General features: G+C 40.2%; 1 protein-coding gene across 3 annotated transcripts; it reads left to right on the top strand.

Annotated features, from left to right (window-relative positions):
* Positions 1 to 317: 317 nt before the first annotated feature.
* Positions 318 to 22,473, top strand: LOC119728664 (N-acetyltransferase ESCO1-like). 3 transcript variants are annotated; one of them, XM_038200971.1, is made up of 10 exons: positions 318 to 380; positions 9,011 to 9,150; positions 9,414 to 10,357; positions 11,058 to 11,239; positions 13,147 to 13,278; positions 14,466 to 14,555; positions 15,373 to 15,453; positions 17,078 to 17,143; positions 17,809 to 17,996; positions 20,208 to 22,473. In XM_038200971.1, the coding sequence occupies exons 2-10, from the start codon at positions 9,011 to 9,013 to the stop codon at positions 20,335 to 20,337; spliced, it is 1,953 nt and encodes a 650-aa protein (XP_038056899.1). In that variant the 5' UTR covers positions 318 to 380; the 3' UTR covers positions 20,338 to 22,473. The 3 variants fall into 3 exon arrangements, with proteins under 3 accessions (XP_038056899.1, XP_038056898.1, XP_038056897.1); XM_038200970.1 differs by lacking the exon at positions 318 to 380 and adding an exon at positions 3,402 to 3,533; XM_038200969.1 differs by lacking the exon at positions 318 to 380 and adding an exon at positions 3,578 to 3,610.
* The last annotated feature ends 252 nt before the right edge of the window (positions 22,474 to 22,725 follow it).

Genomic DNA, 22,725 nt, shown 5'->3' with positions numbered 1-22,725 from the left:
TATTTATATTCATATCATAATTGACAATTGGAAGTAAAATAAACTGATATACATAAAGTTTCATATCTTAGTTTTTGTGTAAAATTTAAGAAGTAAAATCAGACGCATGGAAAGATGAGAAAAATGTCTTTGTTGAAAATCATGATACTGATGCGTGTGCTGATTACATAACATTTGATGACAAATACGGATGCTCCAAAAATACCAATGCCCTAATGCAATAGACCTTTCAGTACACTATTATGGGACTATTTTGTTACGCCGGACTGAGACTTTGCATTAATTAGAATTAAATGGCTATATAGGCTTGGGCGCGGCCGTTCAAATTCAGTGACCGTCAACCTGATCTGGGACGCATCTCACCATGCCTTCATTTTGCTGTGAGTTTGTTTAATATGAAATTATTTTGCAGAGCAGTTAGTTTCCGACTTACTTTATTTCTGTTGTCATCGAATCCCGGGGGCAAAAGAGGCCCACATAACAAAACTGTAAACTAGATATGTTATCATATGTACAATGAACAAATCTATTTGAAATGACCCTTCAGCAAATAACAAAATCATCCTTCAGCCTGGTGCAGACCTGAAAATCGACTCCCATAGGTGATAATTGCGCATACTTCCTAAAATTGTTAAAATTCTCACAACTCTCCAAGGTATTTGAGATTCCCATCAAATTAAAGCTTATTTCAGCCGGCCGCGTTGTAATGTATGCATTATGCGGGCGCATAATACATACATTACAATACGGCCGCCATTTTTAAATCGCATGGAGGAACATTTTCGGGACGATATTCGTAGGAGATGATGATTGAAAGTCGTTTTTTGGTCAGATGGATGAAGATTTTTAGATAAAAGAACGTTTTTTTCGAAAAGATATGAGTTACTCTACAATTAGGAACCTCAACTTTGGAAATTTCTAATCTCGATCAAAATCGGTAGCAAAATCGCTACATCAGAGTTTTAAGCGTTTAGGGGAGCATTGGCTGTCTGGCCGTATACTACAGAGCTTGCGATAGTACTGTACGGCCAGATGCAGTCGGGCTAATAATACACTAACAAAATGGCGAAGCATGCCATGTTTGTCCACAAACTTGGTCTAGTTTACTCCCTGTTTGTCTTTTCCCCTTCAAATTACTTCCCAGAAAGGCTTTTAACCCTAAAAGCCTGAAGCCTCTAGGGGCGGAATCGGCCCCCTTCAACTTTTTACGCGACACCCTTGCAATTTTTTTTTGCGACCGAGCTTTCCTGACTTCTTAGCCTCGAGTCTTGCGCATCTTGATAAACATAACATTCCCCAATCATGGGTTGCCGGGCAGCGAATTTTTTTCCGGCGCTACCGTGATGCACGCAGGTACTAGGTTGAATTTGCGAGTATAAATATTATTAGATAACGGCAGAACTTAACAAAAACTTTATCGCGATCTATGATTTATATCACCCCGACGCAAAATTCCATCTTATAATCGCGATCTATGGTTCACTGAACATTTAATTGTAGGTTTTCCCGGTTATTGTAACACCTGTATCACACTTGTATCCACGGAAACGAAATGTAATGACAACAACATTAAAACGAATGACAAAAAAAACAACGAATTTGCTTTTTCATTCAACGCCGATAGACCTTTATCATGCTGCCACCATTTTAGTCATGTTCCTTGTATCCAATAACAGTACTGATTGTTTTTGTGTGTGCAAAAAGGAACCTTATTTCCTTCCAGCCTCGCTTTGGTTACATTGATTTGAATAGGAAAAAATCAAATGGCTGCAACATGATAATGGTCTGTTGCTATACGAAACGAATTTTACAAATTGAGGACGAATCGGTATGCTAAACATTTGAATTATACTGAGCCTTAAAATATAGTGTGGCTTTTTGAAATTCAAATTGAGAATTGAGCTTGGCGATGTTCGGGGACAAAATTAAAGTATCAAAATAGGAAATTCGTGTGATACAAGTGTGAAAATAACCGGGAAAGCCTATATTTTGAGTAAACAGTTCCCCAAACTTTGGGACTTAATAAAGGTGATGCAATCAAGCTAAATGAGTCGTTTGTCGGGAATTTTTATTTGGAGATACAGACCAAAATAGGGCCACTTCATCACATGACTTCATTGCATCTTTTGGTGCAATGAAGTCATTCCGACTTCCATAATTTTTTTAAACTAAAGATGGTATCAGCATGCGGTTTTCACAGCAGTAATGCTGAGTGCTCTTTTCAAATCTGTAATAAATTTTTTTTGACCAGGGTCGACAAACGACTCATGTAGCTCACGGATACTACACACAAGGATCAACGACTCGGCCAAACTCCTGCTTAGACGCGTGATAATAACGGCCCGTGGGGGTGTGACCATGAATACTTGTCACAAAGACCCTTGGGCGCGGTGGCTTTAGATTTGCATGGCTCTGCGCCCGATCTGGTGTCGAAGTCTGTCAAGCCAGCTAATTATATTTTTGAATATTCATGAGTCTACGTTTTTGGTCTTTGTTGTTGAATTCTGATAAGTGATAACTGCATAACCATAGCTTTAATATGGATAATGAAATGTCGCTTTTGTTTCATTGGTTCGGGATCACATCTGTCTAAAACTTCTTGCCTAATCAAAAACGAACGGTGTTCTCCTCGAAATATGACGTTTATTTTCCTGGTAAATACTTCAGCTGACGACAAAAAGTGCACCGTCTGTTATATCCTCAAGTATTTATTTTTCAGCAATTTTGGAAGAATTATGTCCTACATAAGGAGTAGTTTTGCATACAGTTTTATGAATATTTTCGTTTAAGATGTCATGCAAAAAAACGACACAACACCTGGACAATTCGCGATTGCAAGCTAACGGGTATTATAAATGCCCGTTAATCACGTCTAACCATGGAGCTACGGTCTAACCAATTAAGGCAAGTCCGCTCTGTGCATTTTGTACTGGAGCTCAGAACAGTCATTTATCCTTCTAGTGGAGGATTGGCCGTGTGTAGCTTGACCTTATTCTTGTCATGTTGCAGCAACCCCTGACCTCCTAGTCAAGATCCCTAGAGGATGTTTCAGGAGGAAACCAACCAAGTACCAAGTTAGGAATGTGATCCCAACTCAAGTTTACATCACCCAATTAAACTGCAGCAAAGACCCAACTGCAACTTCAACGAGACTGGTTCCCGATCCCTTGATTATCGTCTGATGACCTCCAATCTAGTCCATGCGGCGGGAACCAGTACTACGAAGAATGAAATAGAGTTTTGTCGGATAGATGGCGCAAGGATAATGTGATAAAAGTGGTACGCATAATGCCAACCTCGTCCCCAGGGTGTCGAGCAGTACGCGCCCACCACTACCTGCTCTCTCACCTTTGCTATTGGAAACGCGGTTGGAAATAAAGTAAGCACTGGGGACGAGGTTGGCATAATGCCTGCCACGTACTACACGTTCCTTATGCACGACCAACACGAAGGCCCTAAACCGCGCCAAATTTTATTATGATCATCACGTTCTTGGCTATCTTGCTGTCCTGTTTCTAACTTTTGATCAAAACGTACGTATGCTAATTTATTTTACTTGTAAATTTGTAGACTGTAGGAAAAGGATTGGGACATGTGTCATCATAGCCATGTTTGTTTCGTACTAATTTATTAATGGGAGCTAGCTTGAGACTTTTTGTTGAGTAGGCCTACTATTAACTCTAGCCCCATATACATGTGGCCTATTTACGTTTACTGGACACTGGACTACCTCCGTAAACATAGGCCACATATCCACATGTACAAAAACGTGTCGCACTTTGCCAAATTTTGATTTTCACATTATTTTAGGCTTAGTTTGTAGGTTTTTTTGCATTAGAAGCATACTCACCCTCTGTATAGGCTAATCAGAAAGTGCTGCCTTTTTCAGATGTCTAATTTTTGTGACATTTCATGTTGAAATTTTGATACGCAAACGTGTACTCCTACTCCTAGTCCTATAGTCCTAGAACTATGAGGCTCCACGTAGTGGAGCCTCATGATAGATTAAGAACCCCGCAAAATTGTTTGCAGCACAAAACACTAATTAAGTACAAAAACGTCCATCAAAATGCAGAAATTTCCCACAGACAAATGACAGAACCACTGCACAGTTTGCCCCCAAACTCCATACTACACCTCATGACATACTTACAAAATATGCGCAGAACAAACATCGCTGGATTTTGTCGGTTTTTTGGCTAAAATGATGAAAAATATGCCCTTTCAGCACTGAGCCAACCTGACACTTGAAACGTGCGCGCATATGATCGAGCGATGATTTTCGGTTCGCTCGGAGCGCGCCGCGGGGGGTACGGTACAAGCGAAATGATAGTATGTGCATGCGTACAAGTGTTTGTACCGTACCCCCCCGCGGCGCGCTCCGAGCAAACCGGAAATCATCGCTCGATCATATGCGTGCACGTTTCAAGTGTCAGGTTGGCTCAGTCAATCAGTGCGGAAAGGGCATATTTTTCATCATTTTAGCCAAAAAAATGACAAAATCCAGCGATGTTTGTTCTGCGCATATTTTGTGAGTATGTCATGAGGTGTAGTACGGAGTTTGAGGGCAAACTGTGCAGCGGTTCTGTGGGAAATGTCTGCATTTTGATGGACGTTTTTGTACTTAATTAGTGTTTTGTGCTGCAAACAATTTTGCGGGGTTCTTATAGTTCTAGGAGTAGCAAACGTGTGCAAATAAATCTGGAAATTTCACGAAAAATAGACATCTGAAAAAGGCAGCACTTTCTGATTAGCCTATAAAGAGGGTGAGTATGCTTCTAAAGCAAAAAAACGTACAAACTAAGCCTAAATGTGAAAATCAAAATTTGGCAAAGTGCGACACGTTTTTGTACATGTGGATGTGTGGCCTAAGTAATGTTTACGGAGGTAGTCCAGTAAATAGGCCACATTTATGGGGCTAGAGTAACTCCAGCCGACATGCTCCATATTCATTCACATGTTACGCTGGAGGCATAACCTGTTCGTTAGAATCTCTCTCTCTCTCTCTTCCGGTAAAGTACAGTCCACCATCTGGTGTATTACGTACTGCGGTGGTTGTGTGCATGCAAGGTGAGGATATATACAGTGCAGTTGATCAGCTTAAACATAAGGTGCGGCTAAAAACATCTCGGGCTGACTTAGCGGAGCTGGACTGACTGCACACCCTGCTTGAAGCTTGCAAGCGATGTGCAGTTGACGAGATCTTGTGGAAGGGTGTTCCAAATTCTGATGCTATCCGGAAAGAATGACTGCCGATATACCCCAGTCCTGGTGAATGGTACTAGGTATCTGAGGGAGTGACCTCTCAGGGCAACTGTTGGTGTCAGGTAGGTATGTGGGACATCAACCAGGTTGTTGACAATTCGGAACATCATCACTGCCTTGGCCTGTGCACGCCGTTCTTGAAGGGTGGGCCACTGGAGCTGATTGATCATGGCAGTGACACTGCTGGTGGTCCTGTAGTCCCCAAACACAAAGCGTGCATAACGCCGTTGCACCATCTCCAGCTTTTGGATGTTGCTTGCTGTCAGGGGGTCCCATATGATGCAAGAGTATTCAACTATAGGGTGTACTAAGGTCTTGTAGCACAGCTCCTTTGTTTTTCTAGGACACTGATGGATATTACTCTGCAAGAAAGCCCTAGTAGAATTGGCTTTGTTGGTAATGCTATTGATGTGATGGTTCCAGTTCAGGTTTTTGTGGATGTTGACGCCGAGGTATTTTGCAGAGTCAACCTCTTCTAGTACGTGGTTATGAATGATGTACGGCTGTTTGATGAGTTTCCTTTTGTTGGTTATATGGATGACCTGACACTTCTGTGGATGGAACTCCATCTGCCAATCCTTCTCCCATTGCTGAAGGTGGTCCAAGTCCTGCTGCAATAAACTTCCATCTTCCTCTGTCTTGATGGTGGTAGAATGTGGTAGCAAGAGACCCTAAAAAAATGGCCTCTCAAAAATTGTTCATTTTCACCTCTAATATCCCACCCCAGAGTTCATTTACATACCTCATACATTCAGCAGTCATTTACGAAGCCTAATGATCGACTTGAGACAGACCACACCAAAAAAAATGTGAAAAATCTTGACGATTTCGGTGGCTTGTCCGTAAAAAAAATGCCAGTTCCAACGGTTGTCGTCCATTTTGATTTGCTAACTATGTAAATGCATGCATCACGTGATGACATCGAAAAAAATCTGCACGCGCGATGTATGTGGGTGCCACACCGCTTTCAGGCGCCGCAAGTGAGTTCAATATTCGTCTGGTGCGTTGTCGAGAGCATTCTCGTTGTCTTGCTTTCCGCGACAACGCACCAGACGAAAATTGAACTTTCAGTAACAACCACACCAACAAGTTCGTCCAAACTTTCTATATAGCAATCTATAAGGCCAAAAAAAAATAATATAGTTCTGGGTCATTCCATGCCAACTCAACAAATGGTGCACACCATCACCTCTTGGATTTTTTTCTTTTTTGGTGTACTGAAAGATACTTAGGAGAAATGCAAATTCTGAAAATTTGGGGTCTCTACGACTTTTCGTTCTTGCGCAACAGCATTTTGAAATTTGAGGTGGGCGGGGCCAAAAGTGCGTCGCGTCATGAAATTCAATGTTTAAAGGGCCATATATTTAAAACTATACCACCCAGACATTTGAAACTTGGTAATCTGGGCTATTTTTTGCTGTAGATTTCAAATATTTAAACAGAAAGAAAGTAGCTTGTTTCATTTTTAAGTTAGAGGGGCCCCAAAATGGCCCAAAACTCATCTGGACCAATGTTCGGGGGGGTGTAAGTCAAAAATTGAAAATATTTTTTTCACCAAATTTTTTGCCTGTAATAGCCCCCAATTGAAACTACTTTCATGTAAAATCTTACACTTATATTAACTTCATTGAATGAGATATAGCCCTTGCAAAAAGCAAATTGTTTATTTTTACGATAACTTGACCCCCCCAAAAACCAACGTCAGACATTCCGCACCAAATTTTGCTTCACATATGTTTGAGGTTGGTCCTTAGTGAAGTCCTCTGAAAAGTTTCATGTTGGTGTCTAAATGTCTTCAGTGGATAGTTGGGCTTTATAAAGAGTCTATATCTTATGATGCTGCAGGTTCCGTAACATACAAGTACACGTACCGGTACCTAGAATAACAGCAGTCGGTACATAAAGAACAAGTTGGGTATGAAACTTGGCTTACATTTGTACATGTAGACTTTTGATCAGTTGATATAATTGTTTACAGTTTCACAGGTGAAATTATGCATTCCTTGTGATGTAGTTTTGATGAAGTTGAGTGAGTTGCATAATGGCTGGCTCACTAAGGTTGTATTGCCTTCCACCGCTATGTAGAAGTTCTGGTGTTGGTACGCAACACAACACATCAACAAATGGAATGTTACATTTATCCTCTCTTTGTGGCCAATAGAGAGTATTTGTTGATTCCGTCCTGTACATGAAGCGGACATACACATCCTCATGAAGTTGTGATACATCTTCTACAATAGCAATGTACCAAACATCATGCATAGACCACACAAACATATTTTCCTGGGTTGAGGTCAGCTGCTACAATTGGTGCATGATGAGTTTGAGCATGCCATACATGCAACTCCTTGGATGAACTAGGTTTCCCCTTATCCATAATGAAAACTAAGATCAATCAGGTTAAAACCATAGACCCTCTACTCAAACTGAATCATTTCTCTTTGGTTCAGGCTAGTGCTATACTATGCTGTGCAAGTGAGAACTGGTTAATTACTACATACATGACATGCATGCTGTGTGATGAGCACATGGAAAGAATAAGACTCTCAAGTCATTTAACCTAATTTGCATATAATGCACATGTAGGTCTACAAGCAACTGTTTATTGAGCAGGAAATGGGTAGTCTTGACCCAAGTCTTTCAACAGTCGGGGGATTTTGTTGTGCTGGTTCCCTAAAATACAAGTACATGTGCATGTACATGTACATGTACATGTATGTATGTTAAGGAACCTGCAGCATCATAAGATATAGACTCTTTATAAAGCCCAACTATCCACTGAAGACATTTAGACACCAACATGAAACTTTTCAGAGGACTTCACTAAGGACCAACCTCAAACATATGTGAAGCAAAATTTGGTGTGGAATGTCTGACGTTGGTTTTTGGGGGGGTCAAGTTATCGTAAAAATAAACAATTTGCTTTTTGCAAGGGCTATATCTCATTCAATGAAGTTAATATAAGTGTAAGATTTTACATGAAAGTAGTTTCAATTGGGGGCTATTACAGGCAAAAAATTTGGTGGAAAAAATATTTTAAGTTTTTGACTTACACCCCCACCGAACATTGGTCCAGATGAGTTTTGGGCCATTTTGGGGCCCCTCTAACGTAAATGTGAAACAAGCTACTTTCTTTCTGTTAAAATATTTGAAATCTACAACAACAAATAGCCCAGATTACCAAGTTTCAAATGTCTGGGTGGTATAGTTTTAAATATATGGCCCTTTAAACGTTGAATTTCATGACGCGACGCACTTTTGGCCCCGCCCACCTCAAATTTCAAAATGCTGTTGCGCAAGAACGAAAAGTCGTAGAGACCCCAAATTTTCAGAATTTGCATTTCTCCTAAGTATCTTTCAGTACACCAAAAAAGAAAAAATCCAAGAGGTGATGGTGTGCACCATTTGTTGAGTTGGCATGGAATGACCCTACTGCTTCCGGTTACCCTACCTACCATATTTTGACAGCCCTACCCTAATTTTTCAGGGGAAAATGAGGGGAAAAAACCGAAACCATCAATTACCTTTTGCCCTTGACTACACGCAGACACCTCCATATGATCGTTAAATTGCCAAAAAACAAACAAAACCCTACCTACCTACCCTATTTTCAAATGCCATTTAATCGGAAGCAGAACTATTTTTATTTTCGCCTAATCTTTGGATTACCTATTTTGATTCACCCTGTAAATAGCATGGACTTTGCTTGAGACAACATTTGTATGTCGTTTTATTCATATATTAGATGCTTGGTGTCAAAAGTCCTTCAAGACAACGTAACGCAACGTCTCCCATTGAAACCAGAACATCTCGCAAGAGGAGACTAACTGCTTCTGGGGACTCAGGTGGAGCATCACTTGATGCATCACTAGATGCATCACAAAGGTAATATCATTTTTCTCAGAGATTATTTTTTTCAAAGACTTGCCGTGTAAGATTAGCATATGGGAGAATATAATATTAGCATAGACCCTTGCGAAGGGTCTATTACATAGACTAACCAGTAATAGCTGTCCACCATGAAACATTAAACACCCTTTTTATATGATGTTGATTGTTGATTTAGAAGACGGAGAAGGTATTTTTTTTTTACTTGTAGAACTATAGTATGAAAGTTGCATTAACTTGTCATTACTATATTGTCATAGGAAACGACAAAGATCAAGTGAAAATGACTTCGAGGAAGATTCACCTACCTTCTCTGCAAAGTGTTTTTACAGCCCCAAAGGACGTGGCGGGTATCAGACACCACTTGAACGACAGAAGAGACGAGAAGAGCTTGGAGAAATACTTCCCTCCAAACCACCTGTAGAAACAGACAAGAAGATCAAGAAGACCAGGAAGGTTCCAACCTACACAACCCATACAAGAAGAGGTGCTCATCGGCCTAAAAGAAGCAGTAAAACAGTGCCGAAAGATAAGACACAATCTGCTGAGGCAAGCAAGGCTGTTGACAGAAGGGACAGGTCGCAAGCAAGCCTTGATGAGTCTACAGCATCAGAGAAATCATCAAACAAATCACCAGACAAATCACCGAACAAGAAACAAAACAACAGAACCTCTAGAAAGAGACCACCGAGCAAAAGGACACCAAGAAAGAGTCCAAGAAAAGGAGTCAAGAAGGCGGTTAAACTCTACATCCAAGGAATGAAGAAAAATCCCAAGGCTGCTAAGAAACAGACCACTAAGAGTACGCAGAAAAATATCAAAGTGAAGAGGGATCAGCAAGAAGTAGAACATGAGGAAGAGCATCCTGTAATGCCAAAGGGAGTCTCAAAGAAACTAGAGGTCGACTTTGTAGATGATGCCAATCAGACAGGTTCGGAAGGAATGACGGCTAACGATAAAGATTCAAATGTCATTGAATCATCACCTAAATCAACAATGAAGAAACGTAGCATGAAATTGAAGGATGAGAGTGAATGTGTTGTGCCAGTGAAAGCTGCACGTCAGTCACCGTGCAAGTCTCCAAGAACCTCCCCCATAGATCAAACCAAAGAGCTCGGTGACAAGCCTGAAGATAAGTACAACTTTCTTGAAGGATTTGAACCAGAAACACCAGAGTCAGTGGCATCTCAGATCGCTAAGAAAGGTGAGTTCTTTTTGCGCCTTGAAAAATCTTTTCTTGGGAATGCTACTGTGCTTGTCTCTGTAGCTTTCTAAAAGTTCTTATACGCATATGCCCTGTTGCTCTTCAATATGATTTTCGAAAATGTGAGATTTTGGAACATTTCAAGTTTGTTGTTGAAGGGACGGGAACCTAAGGCAGTGCACTGAACAAAGAAAAAGCAGCAGCAACAGTTGGAATATCGAAAGCATGGAGAAATGATGAGATCTGAACCAAATTTCATGGCTGTGCTGACCAAGAAATTCTTCCCTTACAATAACCAGTATGTACTTACAACGCCAACGCATTAAAGTAAAAAGTAAAATTTGTCACGAGCCTATGTGGCCCATCAGGCTGGCGTTTATCTCTGGTTTCAGTAGTATGAAACGGCTGAGAACATATCTATTCCCCCTGGATAGGATGCTAGTCCATCACAGGTTACTCCCCAGCTAATGCCGGTACCCATTTATACTCCTGGGTGGAGAGAGGCAAGTGTGGATAAAGTGGCTTGCCCCAGAACACAACACATGGCCAGCAGCTGGATTCGAACTCCTGACCCTCGGATCACGAGTCACGAACCCTAACCACATGGCCACTGTCCCGCACTGCCAACACACTGACACACTAGTTTTGTGTAAACCATGTAAGTGATAACATGTTTTGTGTCATTTGACGCAATGTACAGTATCCCCCAAGAAGACAGCCATGTCTGTACCAGCCTTCATAACTCCTCCCATAAGCCCATCAACCAACAAGACATCAAGCTCTACTACACACAGCCCAGCAACATCAACACCTATACAGCAAAGGAAACTGAATGTTATGAAGAAGATGACAGACAAGGATGGTATGGAGCAGATGACCATGGTAAGAGCGTTGTACACAATTTATTAACTTGAACTAAGAAGTGTTACATGTAGGTGGAATAAATTACCAAAATGACTTGTTTTAAGCAGAAGTATTTGACCACATTAGATGATGAAGCCTCATTAACCCTCCTATGCAAAAGTGCATTCTGTGCCAAGTAGTCGGTTTGAGTCGAAATTAATCAAGTGACTTGTGTTCAACAGTTAGAAGATCCCCTTCTACATAAAGCAGGATCGACTGGGTGTGACTGTTTAACCCTCCTATGCAAAAGTGCATTCTGTGCCAAGTAGTCGGTTTGAGTCGAAATTAATCAAGTGACTTGTGTTCAACAGTTAGAAGATCCCCTTCTACATAAAGCAGGATCGACTGGGTGTGACTGTTTATCTAAGGTGATATCGCATTGCTTTGACTCCCAGTGAATGATAAAATAGCTGTGACCACAACTTGCCTGCTTTGTCTGTTGACCCAGTTTGACTAGTCACAGTGCTTGCTTGACATATGATCTGACTGCTGGGGACTAGCCTTTGTGTAACCCTAAACCCTTGGGTATATTTACTAGAAAGTATCCTGAATCCGCCAAAATTCATCAATTTTGCCATGCACAAACTTTTTTGGCAGCCAGTGAGTCCATCAGAATCCACCAGTTAACCGGGAGTAAATCTGTTGAGATCCTGAATCCATCAAAGTCCCTCAACTGCTCAATATGGAGGTATCCTGAATCCATCAAAATCCTGCAGTACCGCTAGGCTTCATGTCATGACTCCATCAAAATCCCCCAACTTTTTCCATATGGAGGTATCCTGAATCCGCCGAAATCACCTGTAACAGGGGTGTGGATTTTGGTGGATTTTGATGGATTCAGGTACGTTAGGGTTAAAGTACAGCAGGGGAAATTGGATGGACATTTTTACTGTCTGTGACTGTTTAAATAGCAGGAGGGTTACTCATTTTGTTGTATCAGTCACAGACAGTCAAAAATTCAATCCTGTTCCCCCGCCACGTTCTCACACAGGCTAGTCACCAACAGTCGGATCATATTTCTTGTAGGCACTGAGACAGTCAAATTCCATCAACAGACAAAACAGGTAACTGGTAGGCACAGCTGGCTTATCAATCTCCTACAGTCGAAGGTCCCCCCCCCCCCCCCCCCCCCCCCCCCCCCCCGGAATGGCATACTTCACTACCCTAAGACTCAAACCACATATACCAATGCATGGAGAATCTTTTTAGAAGAAAAATTAAACCAAGATGGTCCGATTCGGTCTAGTAGTTTTTGTTCTAGAGCCTATTTTGTGAAGCAAGGTGGGGTCATTTTTGTCCCGATGAATTACTAAACCGTGCCCGGGAATTTGACTTATATTGTAATTGATAACGGGATTGTTATGTGATAATACCCACATGAAAGAAGTGTGCTTCACAAAATAGCTTTGCAGCAAAGACTACTGGACCGAGTCAGGAGATAGTGTTTTCATAATTCTTCTAAAATTCTTCGAAAAAATTCTTCTAAAATGATGGATTTTCCATCATTTGGTACCGCATTGGTACAGGCGGTTAGAGTCTCAAGGAAGTGGAAGTATGCCATTCCCCTTTTTTTGGACCACCCTGTATTGGGATTCATAACAATCACAGCCAGTCAATCCTGCTTAATCTATGCAGGGAGCGCTCAACTGTTAAAAACAGTCACCTGATTTATTCTGACTGCTGGGCTGGCCTTGTTGAAATTGCCAGCTAGAGAGGGAGGGTTAACCAATCTTTATTGAACAAACCAAAACAGAAACTGCTCTCTGTTAGATAAGATTATTCAATTCGGCAAGGGTACAGATTATTTATCAGAGAAAGTATTGGCGGAATATGAGCCTAAAAAGAAACTATTACCATTATGTATATATGAATTGCTTTAACTGAAGGATTTAGGGCAGAAGCGGTTTGGAGCAACCTCATGTGAGATGTGTGGCATGGTATATACAGCAGCACACCCTGAAGATGAAGCCAGCCATGACAAGTTCCATCGCAAATACCTCACCTCTATCAAGTTTCCTGTAAGTAGGTAACCACACACCTTTGGCTGCTAACAAATATCAGCGATCAAAGTTTGTGCTTTTTGACATAAAATTAATCTTTAACCCTAACTCCCTAGGCCTTTGTGCTAGGATTTTAGCCTCAATCCTGCAAAATCCTCCAATTGGCCTCATGAAAAAATAGCATATAACCTCAATCCTGCAAATTCCTCCATTATTTCTTGAATATGGTCCGTGGAGGGCTGACCACTGCCTGAATCCTGCAAAATCCTGCGGCAGTGACTGTCAATATGTTGAGGCTTGGCCAGTGACATCCTGGAGCAGTACGGAGGATTTCAAGCATAATCCAGGCCTATATCTGTGCGAAAAAACAACACAAGGTCCGGCCCAAGACCTTGACAAAGTGCATCTTACGCAATCAGTAATGCACTTTGCCATGTAACCTCAATACTCCAAATTCCTCCACTTTGGCAAAGAGGATTATGAAGGATTCATGGCGGTTAGGGTTTTTAAGGTTCTAAATAATAGAGGCCGAGCCATGATCTTAAACTTCATATTTAGCAGCTTACCGGGCTGGTATACATTTTGCAGGCAAGCAAAAAGATAAAAAGTAAATTAATTTTGTTTAGAAAATTCAGATGTAGTACTTTTATTGAAATTTGTTACTGCTCATTAGATTATATGTTTTTAAACAGGTGAGTTGAATAACAACCAGGTACATGTACATGTAGTTGCCTATTTGTTTACGAGCCCATTGTGCAAGTAAAGAAGTGGTTATTACCTGCAGTTGTTTTTATTAGACAATGTATGTGGTGTTATACCACAGTAATAAATTGTGAATTTTTATTGGTCGAGAGTGGATCACGTGACATGCCACAAAAACGCATGAGTGATGTACGCCGTACATTACCTTGATCTTTCCCCCTGTTAAGTGTCGTTTCAACCGCGTTGTATTTTATTAGTGTGACCTCCGGTACGAGGGAGGTTGTAGCTACGCTGGTACTATGTAAATTGATGCATGTTCCTGTAAGATGTGCCATAGGGGACAGTGAAACACTATTTCTGCTACGACTGACATTGGGGCGCATAGCGCCCTCGGCAAAGCTATGCGTCCCTCGGGTGTTCAAAACGTCATATCCCACATCACAGCGTCAACAATTTGTTTAAGTGTTTATGTTATGCCATTATTTTTTCTGTAATTGTTTTAGGGATGGAAGAAGGAGCGGTTGCTGCAAGAGTTTGATGATGGTCGTATCATCATGGTCCTACATGATGACCATAAGTTTCAAGTCAAGAAGGTGAGTAGTACAATTCACTGTGAAGTGTGTTTTCCTTTAAACTTCATGGATTTCCAAGTGGTTGACTTTCAATGCATCACATTGTTTTGACACTCTTATTTCTTCCAGTATACCCTAGTCCATACATGCTATTTTAAGCATGTATTTTTGACCAATTTTGATCGTAAGTCGGTATCGTAATATATAATTTTTTTTTCTAAATAACCAATAAAATTGTGTGGGTTCGCAATTTATCGCTTTCAAAAATAGGGTCGGTCGAGTGACCCGAACCAAAGGTATTTTTTTGTTTGGGTTAACGATTACCAGTGTTGCGGCGTGTACATGTATGCTTCACAAATTTGAGACTGAAATTAATTCCCCAGATAATTTTAAGAAATCTGAAATAGTCTTCACTTCGGTTTATATGTGAGATCTGAATTGGCCTTAGTACATGACTTGACATTCCTACTGTTTGATCAGTCACAGACAGTTGGAAGTACAATCCATTTCCACTCCCATAACTTATACACAGGCTAGTCACGAACAGTCCGATCATATTTCAAGCAAGCACTGTGACTAGTCAATTCCCGTATACAGACAAAAGCAAGTAACTGATAGGTACAGCTGGCTTATCAATCAACTGCAGTCAAAGCATAGCTTTATCAAGTTACATAAGCAGTCACATCCAGTCAATCCTACTTTACGTAGGCCGGGAGCACTTAACTTTTTAAAACAGTCGTTTGATTGACTTTTTACTGCTGGCTGGCTTTATTAAATTTTGCCAGCTAGAGAGTTGGGTGAATTAATAAATGTAGACTTATGATTTCTGTAAATCTAGGTAGAGGAGATCAGACAGCTGGTTGATCAAGAGCTTGGTTTCCTACAAGGAGGTGAAGTTGCTTGCAAGACATCTTCCAAGGTAGGACTCTTGTCAGTGTTGTGAAGAGTCACTAAATCTAGTCAAGTCATTCTCGGACAAGTCAGTCCAGTCATTCTAAGGCAGTGATTTGTTTCAAGACAAGTCATTTAAAGATAGACACTTACTGAGTCAAGGCAGTGACTGGATAGTTGTGTTTTGTCATTTTAAAAGCAGTGACTCGTCTTGTCAAGGCATTCTAAGGCATTAACGTGAGTTGAATTTAGGGGTGTGCCTTTATGGGTAGTATGGGAACCGGGTACCGGGAAGTCCAACCCAAAATTCAAATCCCGAAAGTTGCGGTTCAGATTTTTCGTAAAGATCCGCACAATAATGCCGCCAAATCAGTGCATCAATGGAGCAAGATATGAGTGTGTACAGTGACCTTTATAGCTTTATGGTGAAAACTGCAACTTTCACGAGCGTCATAAATGTGAATTATGTTTTTTTTTTCCCATGTAGCCTGGCCTTCATTTTGAAAATTCCCGACAAATGACATTCATAACCTTCCTTTTTCATTGTCTGAGAAGTTACTAAGTAATTTGTAAAGTTGGTTACGGGTACCTGATCCCATAATCTAGAACCGGTTCCTTACATCAACGGTCAGGTACCTGGTTCCAATGCACAGCCCTAGTTGAATTAGGTCATCAAGATTGAGTCTATCTGAGTCACCAAGTATGGTTGAATCATATATCACATTCTTGCTCAAGTCAATGTGATTCACTGGTATTTGAATGCCATCACATAAACTGGAGTCAGGATAAGTTTTAGCAATTCTGTCTTATTTTTTTGTAAAATGGCAATTCCTTTTATTATCTGTAAGTCTCCCAATCTAGCCCTGGCTGTGCCTGTTCCCCCTGCTCTAATTGGTTCAAATAACAGAGAGACTGTAGCTACATGTAGGCTTGAGTAGGTCTAAGTCTGAGAGCAACTCGTCCCTGAGTTGAGCTTTATGGGGTCTTAGGAGGAGTCCTTGACCACACACACTTCTGAGGGACCCCAAAGTAAATGTATTGGTGCGTATGTGATGTAGCCTGGTTCTGGGATAATAATTTCTGTAAAAAATATGTTGATGGAAAAGTCCATGATTCAGTGTATAAGTCAGGCATGAAACTTTTCCTCAGATCCGCTGATTTCATCATTTGTACTTCTCATGAATGCAATTACAAATTGAAAAACACTGTACAACTTCTAGTTTGGTTTGGAGTTTCCTCGTTTTTCCCCCCAAATTGCCAGTTGCATGCCTGATAAGTGCAAGCCCTACAGCTTGACAGTAGTCTCCACAAGTTTACTTACTCATAATGAATCAACTGTTAATAGGCCTAAACTTGAGTCAGTTCATTAGTTGAGTCATTTGCCTGCAATGACACAAGTTGAGTCAAGTTAGTCAAGTCTCTCAAATTGTTGCAAGACTCTCAGTTTTTTGGTCCAGTCAAAAGATTAGACAGTTAATAAAATGGTGGGTGACTGGCTGAGTATTTGTGGCTATTGTTTTCCGTTGTTAAGCAAAGCAGCCTTTCCTTACAAACAGTGATAGAGACAAAAATCTGATTGCTTTGATCTTTGAACTCTGAAGCAGAGAGATATAAATCACACTGACACAATTGTTTTTTCCTTTCATGTACAGGTACTCTTGTATATAACAACAGAGAAGAAAGTGGCTGGCTGTCTGATTGCCGAGGAGATTAGCCAGGTAATAATAAAAACAAAACAATTGTATCATTGTTACATGTACTTTATTATTATAAAGAAATAAAGAATTACCCTACAGCTTTTTAAGCATGGTTCACAAACCTCTCAAGTCTGATGAAATATCTATGAGTTAAACAATCCCAGACAACCCAAGGAATCAGGTAGGAAGTCGAAGCTCAATCCACTTGTCAGCCTAGACTGATTCAAAACTAGAGCATAAAGGTGGTTTCCTATGAAACTACAAAGTCCACCGGACCACCCCAAACTTTGTGTCAAATCAGAATTCGTATTTAGCAGAGCGCCAGTTTACCATTAATTGTACACAAATGGTAACCCAAGTTTTTGATTATTTTTATGATTACATTGCTAGTACGTAGTGCAACATAACATCGACATCGTTACACTTCATCCCAACTCATAATTAAACCGTAATTACAAAAGCAAGACTTGTCTTCGAAGCTTGTAGAGGTTCATTGTAAAAGGTTCACAAGGTTTCAAATGAACTATGAGCAATGCATGATCCGTGCTGATTTAGTTGTTGCTTGGAGTACACAATTTTGAAATGGATGTTTACACAATTTGAAATGGACTATCTTGCGTATTACAGAAATGTTCTGTACATTTGGAGCATTATTGATAAAGTCTTTCTGATTTCTTCATTGCAAGGGTTACCGTGTCATAGCAGATTCAAGCACAGGTCAGAGGTCAAGTGAAGAGCAGGAGTTGTTTGAGCAGCAGCGTGCATGGTGTTGTGAGACCAAACCAGAGCGTGCAGTATGTGGTGTCAGTCGCATCTGGGTTGCTAGTCAGGAACGACGCAAACAGATCGCTACAAAGCTTCTGGATTGCCTTAGGTAGGTAATAAATCTAAATCTGCTGGGGGGGGGGGGGCCGATAATGTAACAAAAATTTATTGATAGTGTAGTCAAATTTACTACACATGTTGTTACATTATCGGTCGTAACTGATATGTTAACAAAAATTGACTGATAGTGTAGTAACATTTGCTACACTATCAGTAAATGTTTGTTACAGTATCGGTTAGTGATACAATATCAGTTGATTTGGTGACATTATCGGTTGGTGATACATTAACCGTTGGTTACTACTTTATCAATTGTAACACAGGCTACTCAGCTGTACTCCAGCTCTTATAAAACAAATAACTCAACTATTGATTTGGGAATAGAGTGAATTAAATGAACCTAATTTACACAGAATATGAAGCTCCCCCACAGTGACTAGATAATGATTGTCATGATTTGGTTGATCAGGGACTCGGCCATGCTATGGTAGCCCACCACACATGCTGGTATAAAGACTCCCTCCCTATACAGCAGCCACTGTGGAAAAGAGAGCGACGCTTAGCATGCCTGCCGTGACTTATATAGGGCGCGCACTGTAAGCTGGTGCCCCTGCACCCTGTGTGAAAGCATGAGCACCCTGCTGGCTACCAGCAAGGGACTGAAATGCACCCTCACTGCTTTGCTATTCTCACTAGACTGCATTGTGCTAATGAGGACGTTTCATGCATAGTATCTTTTTTATAGACGGAATTCCATTGGATTGAGTCGAATATATGGCCATGCTAGCTGTGCATTTGAACATAAAAAAAATCCCCAGGTGTCATTGCAGAACTAGCCTTTAGTCAAGTCCCACGCGCTTACCCGGACACGTGACGCACCCCGGATGCTGACACGTAAAAAGACTAGGACGAGCGGCGTAGCTGGGAGGGCCTTTACCATCTCGTGGAGAACGCTTATGTTTTTCTTTACATTTGTCTACCGATTTGGTAGACATGCATAATGCATTACCAGTTGTGAATTGACCAATGAAAATGCAGAATTACTAACGTAAATCATGCAGCCGTCGTCTGGTGCCAGCCATTGCGCACGTGCTGTTGCTGGTAACCGCAAACCACCGTTAGATGATTGGCTTATATTGCTTGATTTATATGACGTGAATAAATGAATAAGTGATTAGTTCCACGAGATAGTAAATGCCCTCGCGGCTTTGCCGCTCGTGCTAGTCTTTTTACGTGCCAGCATCCAGGGTGCGTTACGTGTCCGGATAGTCCGGGTATAGGTGCGTGGGACTTGACTAAAGGCTATTGCAGAACCAGATTTAATCTGACTTTTGTGCAAGTCAAATAAGTATTGTGTGTGAGCTTTAGTTTGCTCATTTCTTACTAGTGTGATTTTGCCTTTGTAAAAGTTCATTCTAGATATGGCCATCATTGGTTCGCGCGGTGGTTTCGTTATGACTGTTGTGAATCTGTGCCATAATTGGCCTGATTCTCCTCATTAAAGTGAAAATAGGCCCAACTGTGGTTGCAACTGGTGTGGTGACAATCTGCTGAAAGGCAGTGAACCAATTGCAGTTATTAATTTGTGAAAATGTTCTATAAAGTAGGATGTAAAATTGCTGTCTGAGATCATGAGTGTTAAACATTTTTGAAATGTGTCATTAAGGAATGCACATGAACCGTTGTGGAAGAAGTGACCTTGACCTGGGGAGGAGATGACGTACTAATTTAGCATATATCTGCTAAAATTTGATAACAGTATTGGTTACAAATGTTTGATGTGGTTTCAGACCTTTCCAGAACTTTCTTGGCAACAATGTGCACTCATCAAAAACATCACAAAATGGGTTCAGTTTAGAAATGTTGGCTAATCCACTTTACGTAGCTGGCAAGTGGGCGATAAGCTCTGCTCATAGTTGTTGTATCATCACTACACTGTGTGTACATGTACATATTCAACACCACTGATTGGTTGTAAATGGAATTCAAGTGCAGTCCAGTTGGCATTTTGTCAGGCACAAGTAGTCACTTAAAATTAACCTGTACTGTATTTCTTGTTTCTCCTAAATGTAATCTTGAACTAAACTATTTCTTGAATCTATTTTATGACCTGTATAAACTAGAGTGAAATGAATTCCACATTCTATTTCTTTTTGGTACAAGTGTGAGTGAACGTTTGTTACCTATCTGATCAAAATTGGTGTATGCAGGAATACATTCTGGACGATAATAGAGTCTTTTCTCACTTTCCATGCCCTAGGAATTACTTCATGTTCGGCACCGTTCTACCCAAAGAGTTGATTGCATTTTCGGATCCTACTCCAGATGGCAAAATGCTGGCCACTGCCTACATGAAGACTCCACGATTCCTGGTGTACAAGTACCACTGATAAGTCATTCATTGGATCCAGCAGTAGTACCAGCCAGTTAACTGTACACATACTTGTAACTGTTGTACAATTATTTTGTAAACATATTAGTACATTAAGACTGTTTGCGATAGCTTTTTTAAGAAGCGCTTTTAATCCCTTGAAAGTGTGATGTAATTGATAAGGTTTGATATTGTGATCTACGTAGACATTGAAGATTATTACAGGATTTCACATGAATCATGCAAGCATCATGGCTGTTTTAACTACACTGAGAAAGGACAGTGTGTGCGCGATTATGCGGCACACCATTTTAGGGCGACCTTTTTGTTTTCTAACGCTTAAGTTGATTTCCTGCACTGTTTTGATTATCTTACATGGTGCTTGAAGACCTGTCTGTTTTTACTTGAGATTTAAATTTCAGCATTCTTTGTTAAGCTTTCTTTCTTTGTACTGTAGTACTGTTCTGAAAAAAACTATCTATGTAGATGTGATCAAACAAACTTGATTAAACCAAGATTAAACTTTAAAAGTTTGATAAACGACAAAAACATTGAATTATGGCTTCCATAATCTGGTTTTTTTTATGAGAGAGATGCAAATATTATGCAATTATTTTTGCTGAAAATTTTGATTTTTGCAAAAGGCCATATCTTTCAGTCAAATACTGATTTGCAAGAGTCATTTCAACAGTATTTGTACGATATTTCTGGTCAAAACCTCATGTTTTAATACTCTGAGGTGTGCACTGGAGCATAAATTGTCAAACAATAGGCCGTGCACAATGGCCAATTCAAGATCAACAACCGGGTTCGCACACACAGACTTTATGTGTTTGTACAAAAGACATAAGTGATTAGCATGTTTAGACGTCACCCGGAGGCGAGTTGAGGCAATCTTGGCGTTTTGACCAGTCAGCTGTGCCTGTATATAAACACAGCCAGTGCGTGTTATCACGTCCTCCGATGCAACCTGGCATGCTTTGTATGCAACTTTGACCAGTAAGGAAGGCAACTGGCTTGTATTGAATACAGTAATAAGTTTGAGATGGAAGGATAAGGGCTAAAACAAAGCGACCAGTTGCAAACTAGGCAATTGCCCTACTGTAACAAGCAGAAACTGTGCCATTGTTTTGTATGTTTCCATTGAATGATAGACTAATTGTGAAGAACTGGTGTTTGCCTTAATTTAAACTTACTTTGGACACTTACATTTATGTATAATAAAGTGTCTTTTGATTATTGTTTTTGCCACAACGACATTGACACAGTGTCACTTTTGTACAAGACTTAACGCTCCATTTTTATGAGGGCAAAGACTGACTTTTGAATTGCATGTTAATTGTTTGAAAATAATTAAGGTTGTTTTTCATAATGTTAGTAGCTCTTTGTCACTGGGCCATATACGTGGTAGAAAGGCTATCCCATCGTACAAAAACAACCATGTAAATCTGACCCACAATACATGTATTTGTGTTTTCTGCCAATGGCTTCAATATAGTTTGATTAGCAAAGATTTGACAATGCAAATGTTGCCCTTCCAGTCTTGGATCTTGCCATGTGTTGACCTTTACCTATCACAGCAGAATCGTGTCAACGCGGCTTGTGAAACGTTGTCCAATTACATAATTATCGTCAATCCCTCATGAGCAGCTATATGCAAAAGACATAGACCATTTTACTCAAAATTAGGTTCAATGGCTGCATTGAGGTACTAGATCAGTGATCGTACTTCATTTCACATGTTTAAAACCAAAGCCAGTTTTGTCCTGTATTGTTTATTAGATTGATGTTAGCATTGTCAAAACATGTATTTGATTTTTTTAGGTTATATTTAACTGATTGGTACCATACATGTGTGAATACTTTTCCTTTATCTCAAACCCTCCGTCAAAAATGTCAAGAGTCCACATACTTCCCTGTCAAAAGAAATTAAAAGAAGTTAGAAGTATAAATTGAAAGCACATGTGTACATGTATATCAGGTGTAAGGTGAACGCATCGAAGGTCCAAGATACAAGACAAGTTTTATCAATTATCATTTCTCGACTAAAAGTTACAAAAAATAGTTCACTTCATTATATAGGTAAATAAAGACTAAGATGTATAAAACTAGCAGTTATTTCTAACATGAAATAAAAAGTTACTCTTGAGAAAAATGTTTGGTGCCAATTGTTTTCATGTCGTTGATTGCGTTAGCAAAGAAATGACGCAAAAAAGTAGTTCTATATCAGTTGTTTTGGCTTCAGTATTGGGTCATGTCATAACAGCATCAGTCCTATAATGTCATATACAGAATGTCTACAAAAAAAACCCCGCGAACTCTCAAAGCGTCCTCTTTTAAACAAGAACATTGCAAATATCTGTACATATTTAGAGTATAGTCCCTTATCTTTTTCAGCAACGAACTA

Source organism: Patiria miniata, unplaced genomic scaffold (genome assembly GCF_015706575.1).
Source record: "Patiria miniata isolate m_02_andy unplaced genomic scaffold, ASM1570657v1 HiC_scaffold_20, whole genome shotgun sequence".
Lineage (NCBI taxonomy): Eukaryota > Metazoa > Echinodermata > Asteroidea > Valvatida > Asterinidae > Patiria > Patiria miniata.
Note: the sequence above shows the minus strand (reverse complement) of the source record. Positions and strands in the feature narration are given on the sequence as shown.

What these genes read in the sequence shown, in the direction of transcription:
- LOC119728664 (XM_038200969.1), top strand. An exon ending in TCACTAGATGCATCACAAAG is followed by an intron (nt 9,151 to 9,413) that starts GTAATATCATTT and finishes ATATTGTCATAG; the next exon opens with GAAACGACAAAGATCAAGTG. An exon ending in ATCTCAGATCGCTAAGAAAG is followed by an intron (nt 10,358 to 11,057) that starts GTGAGTTCTTTT and finishes CGCAATGTACAG; the next exon opens with TATCCCCCAAGAAGACAGCC.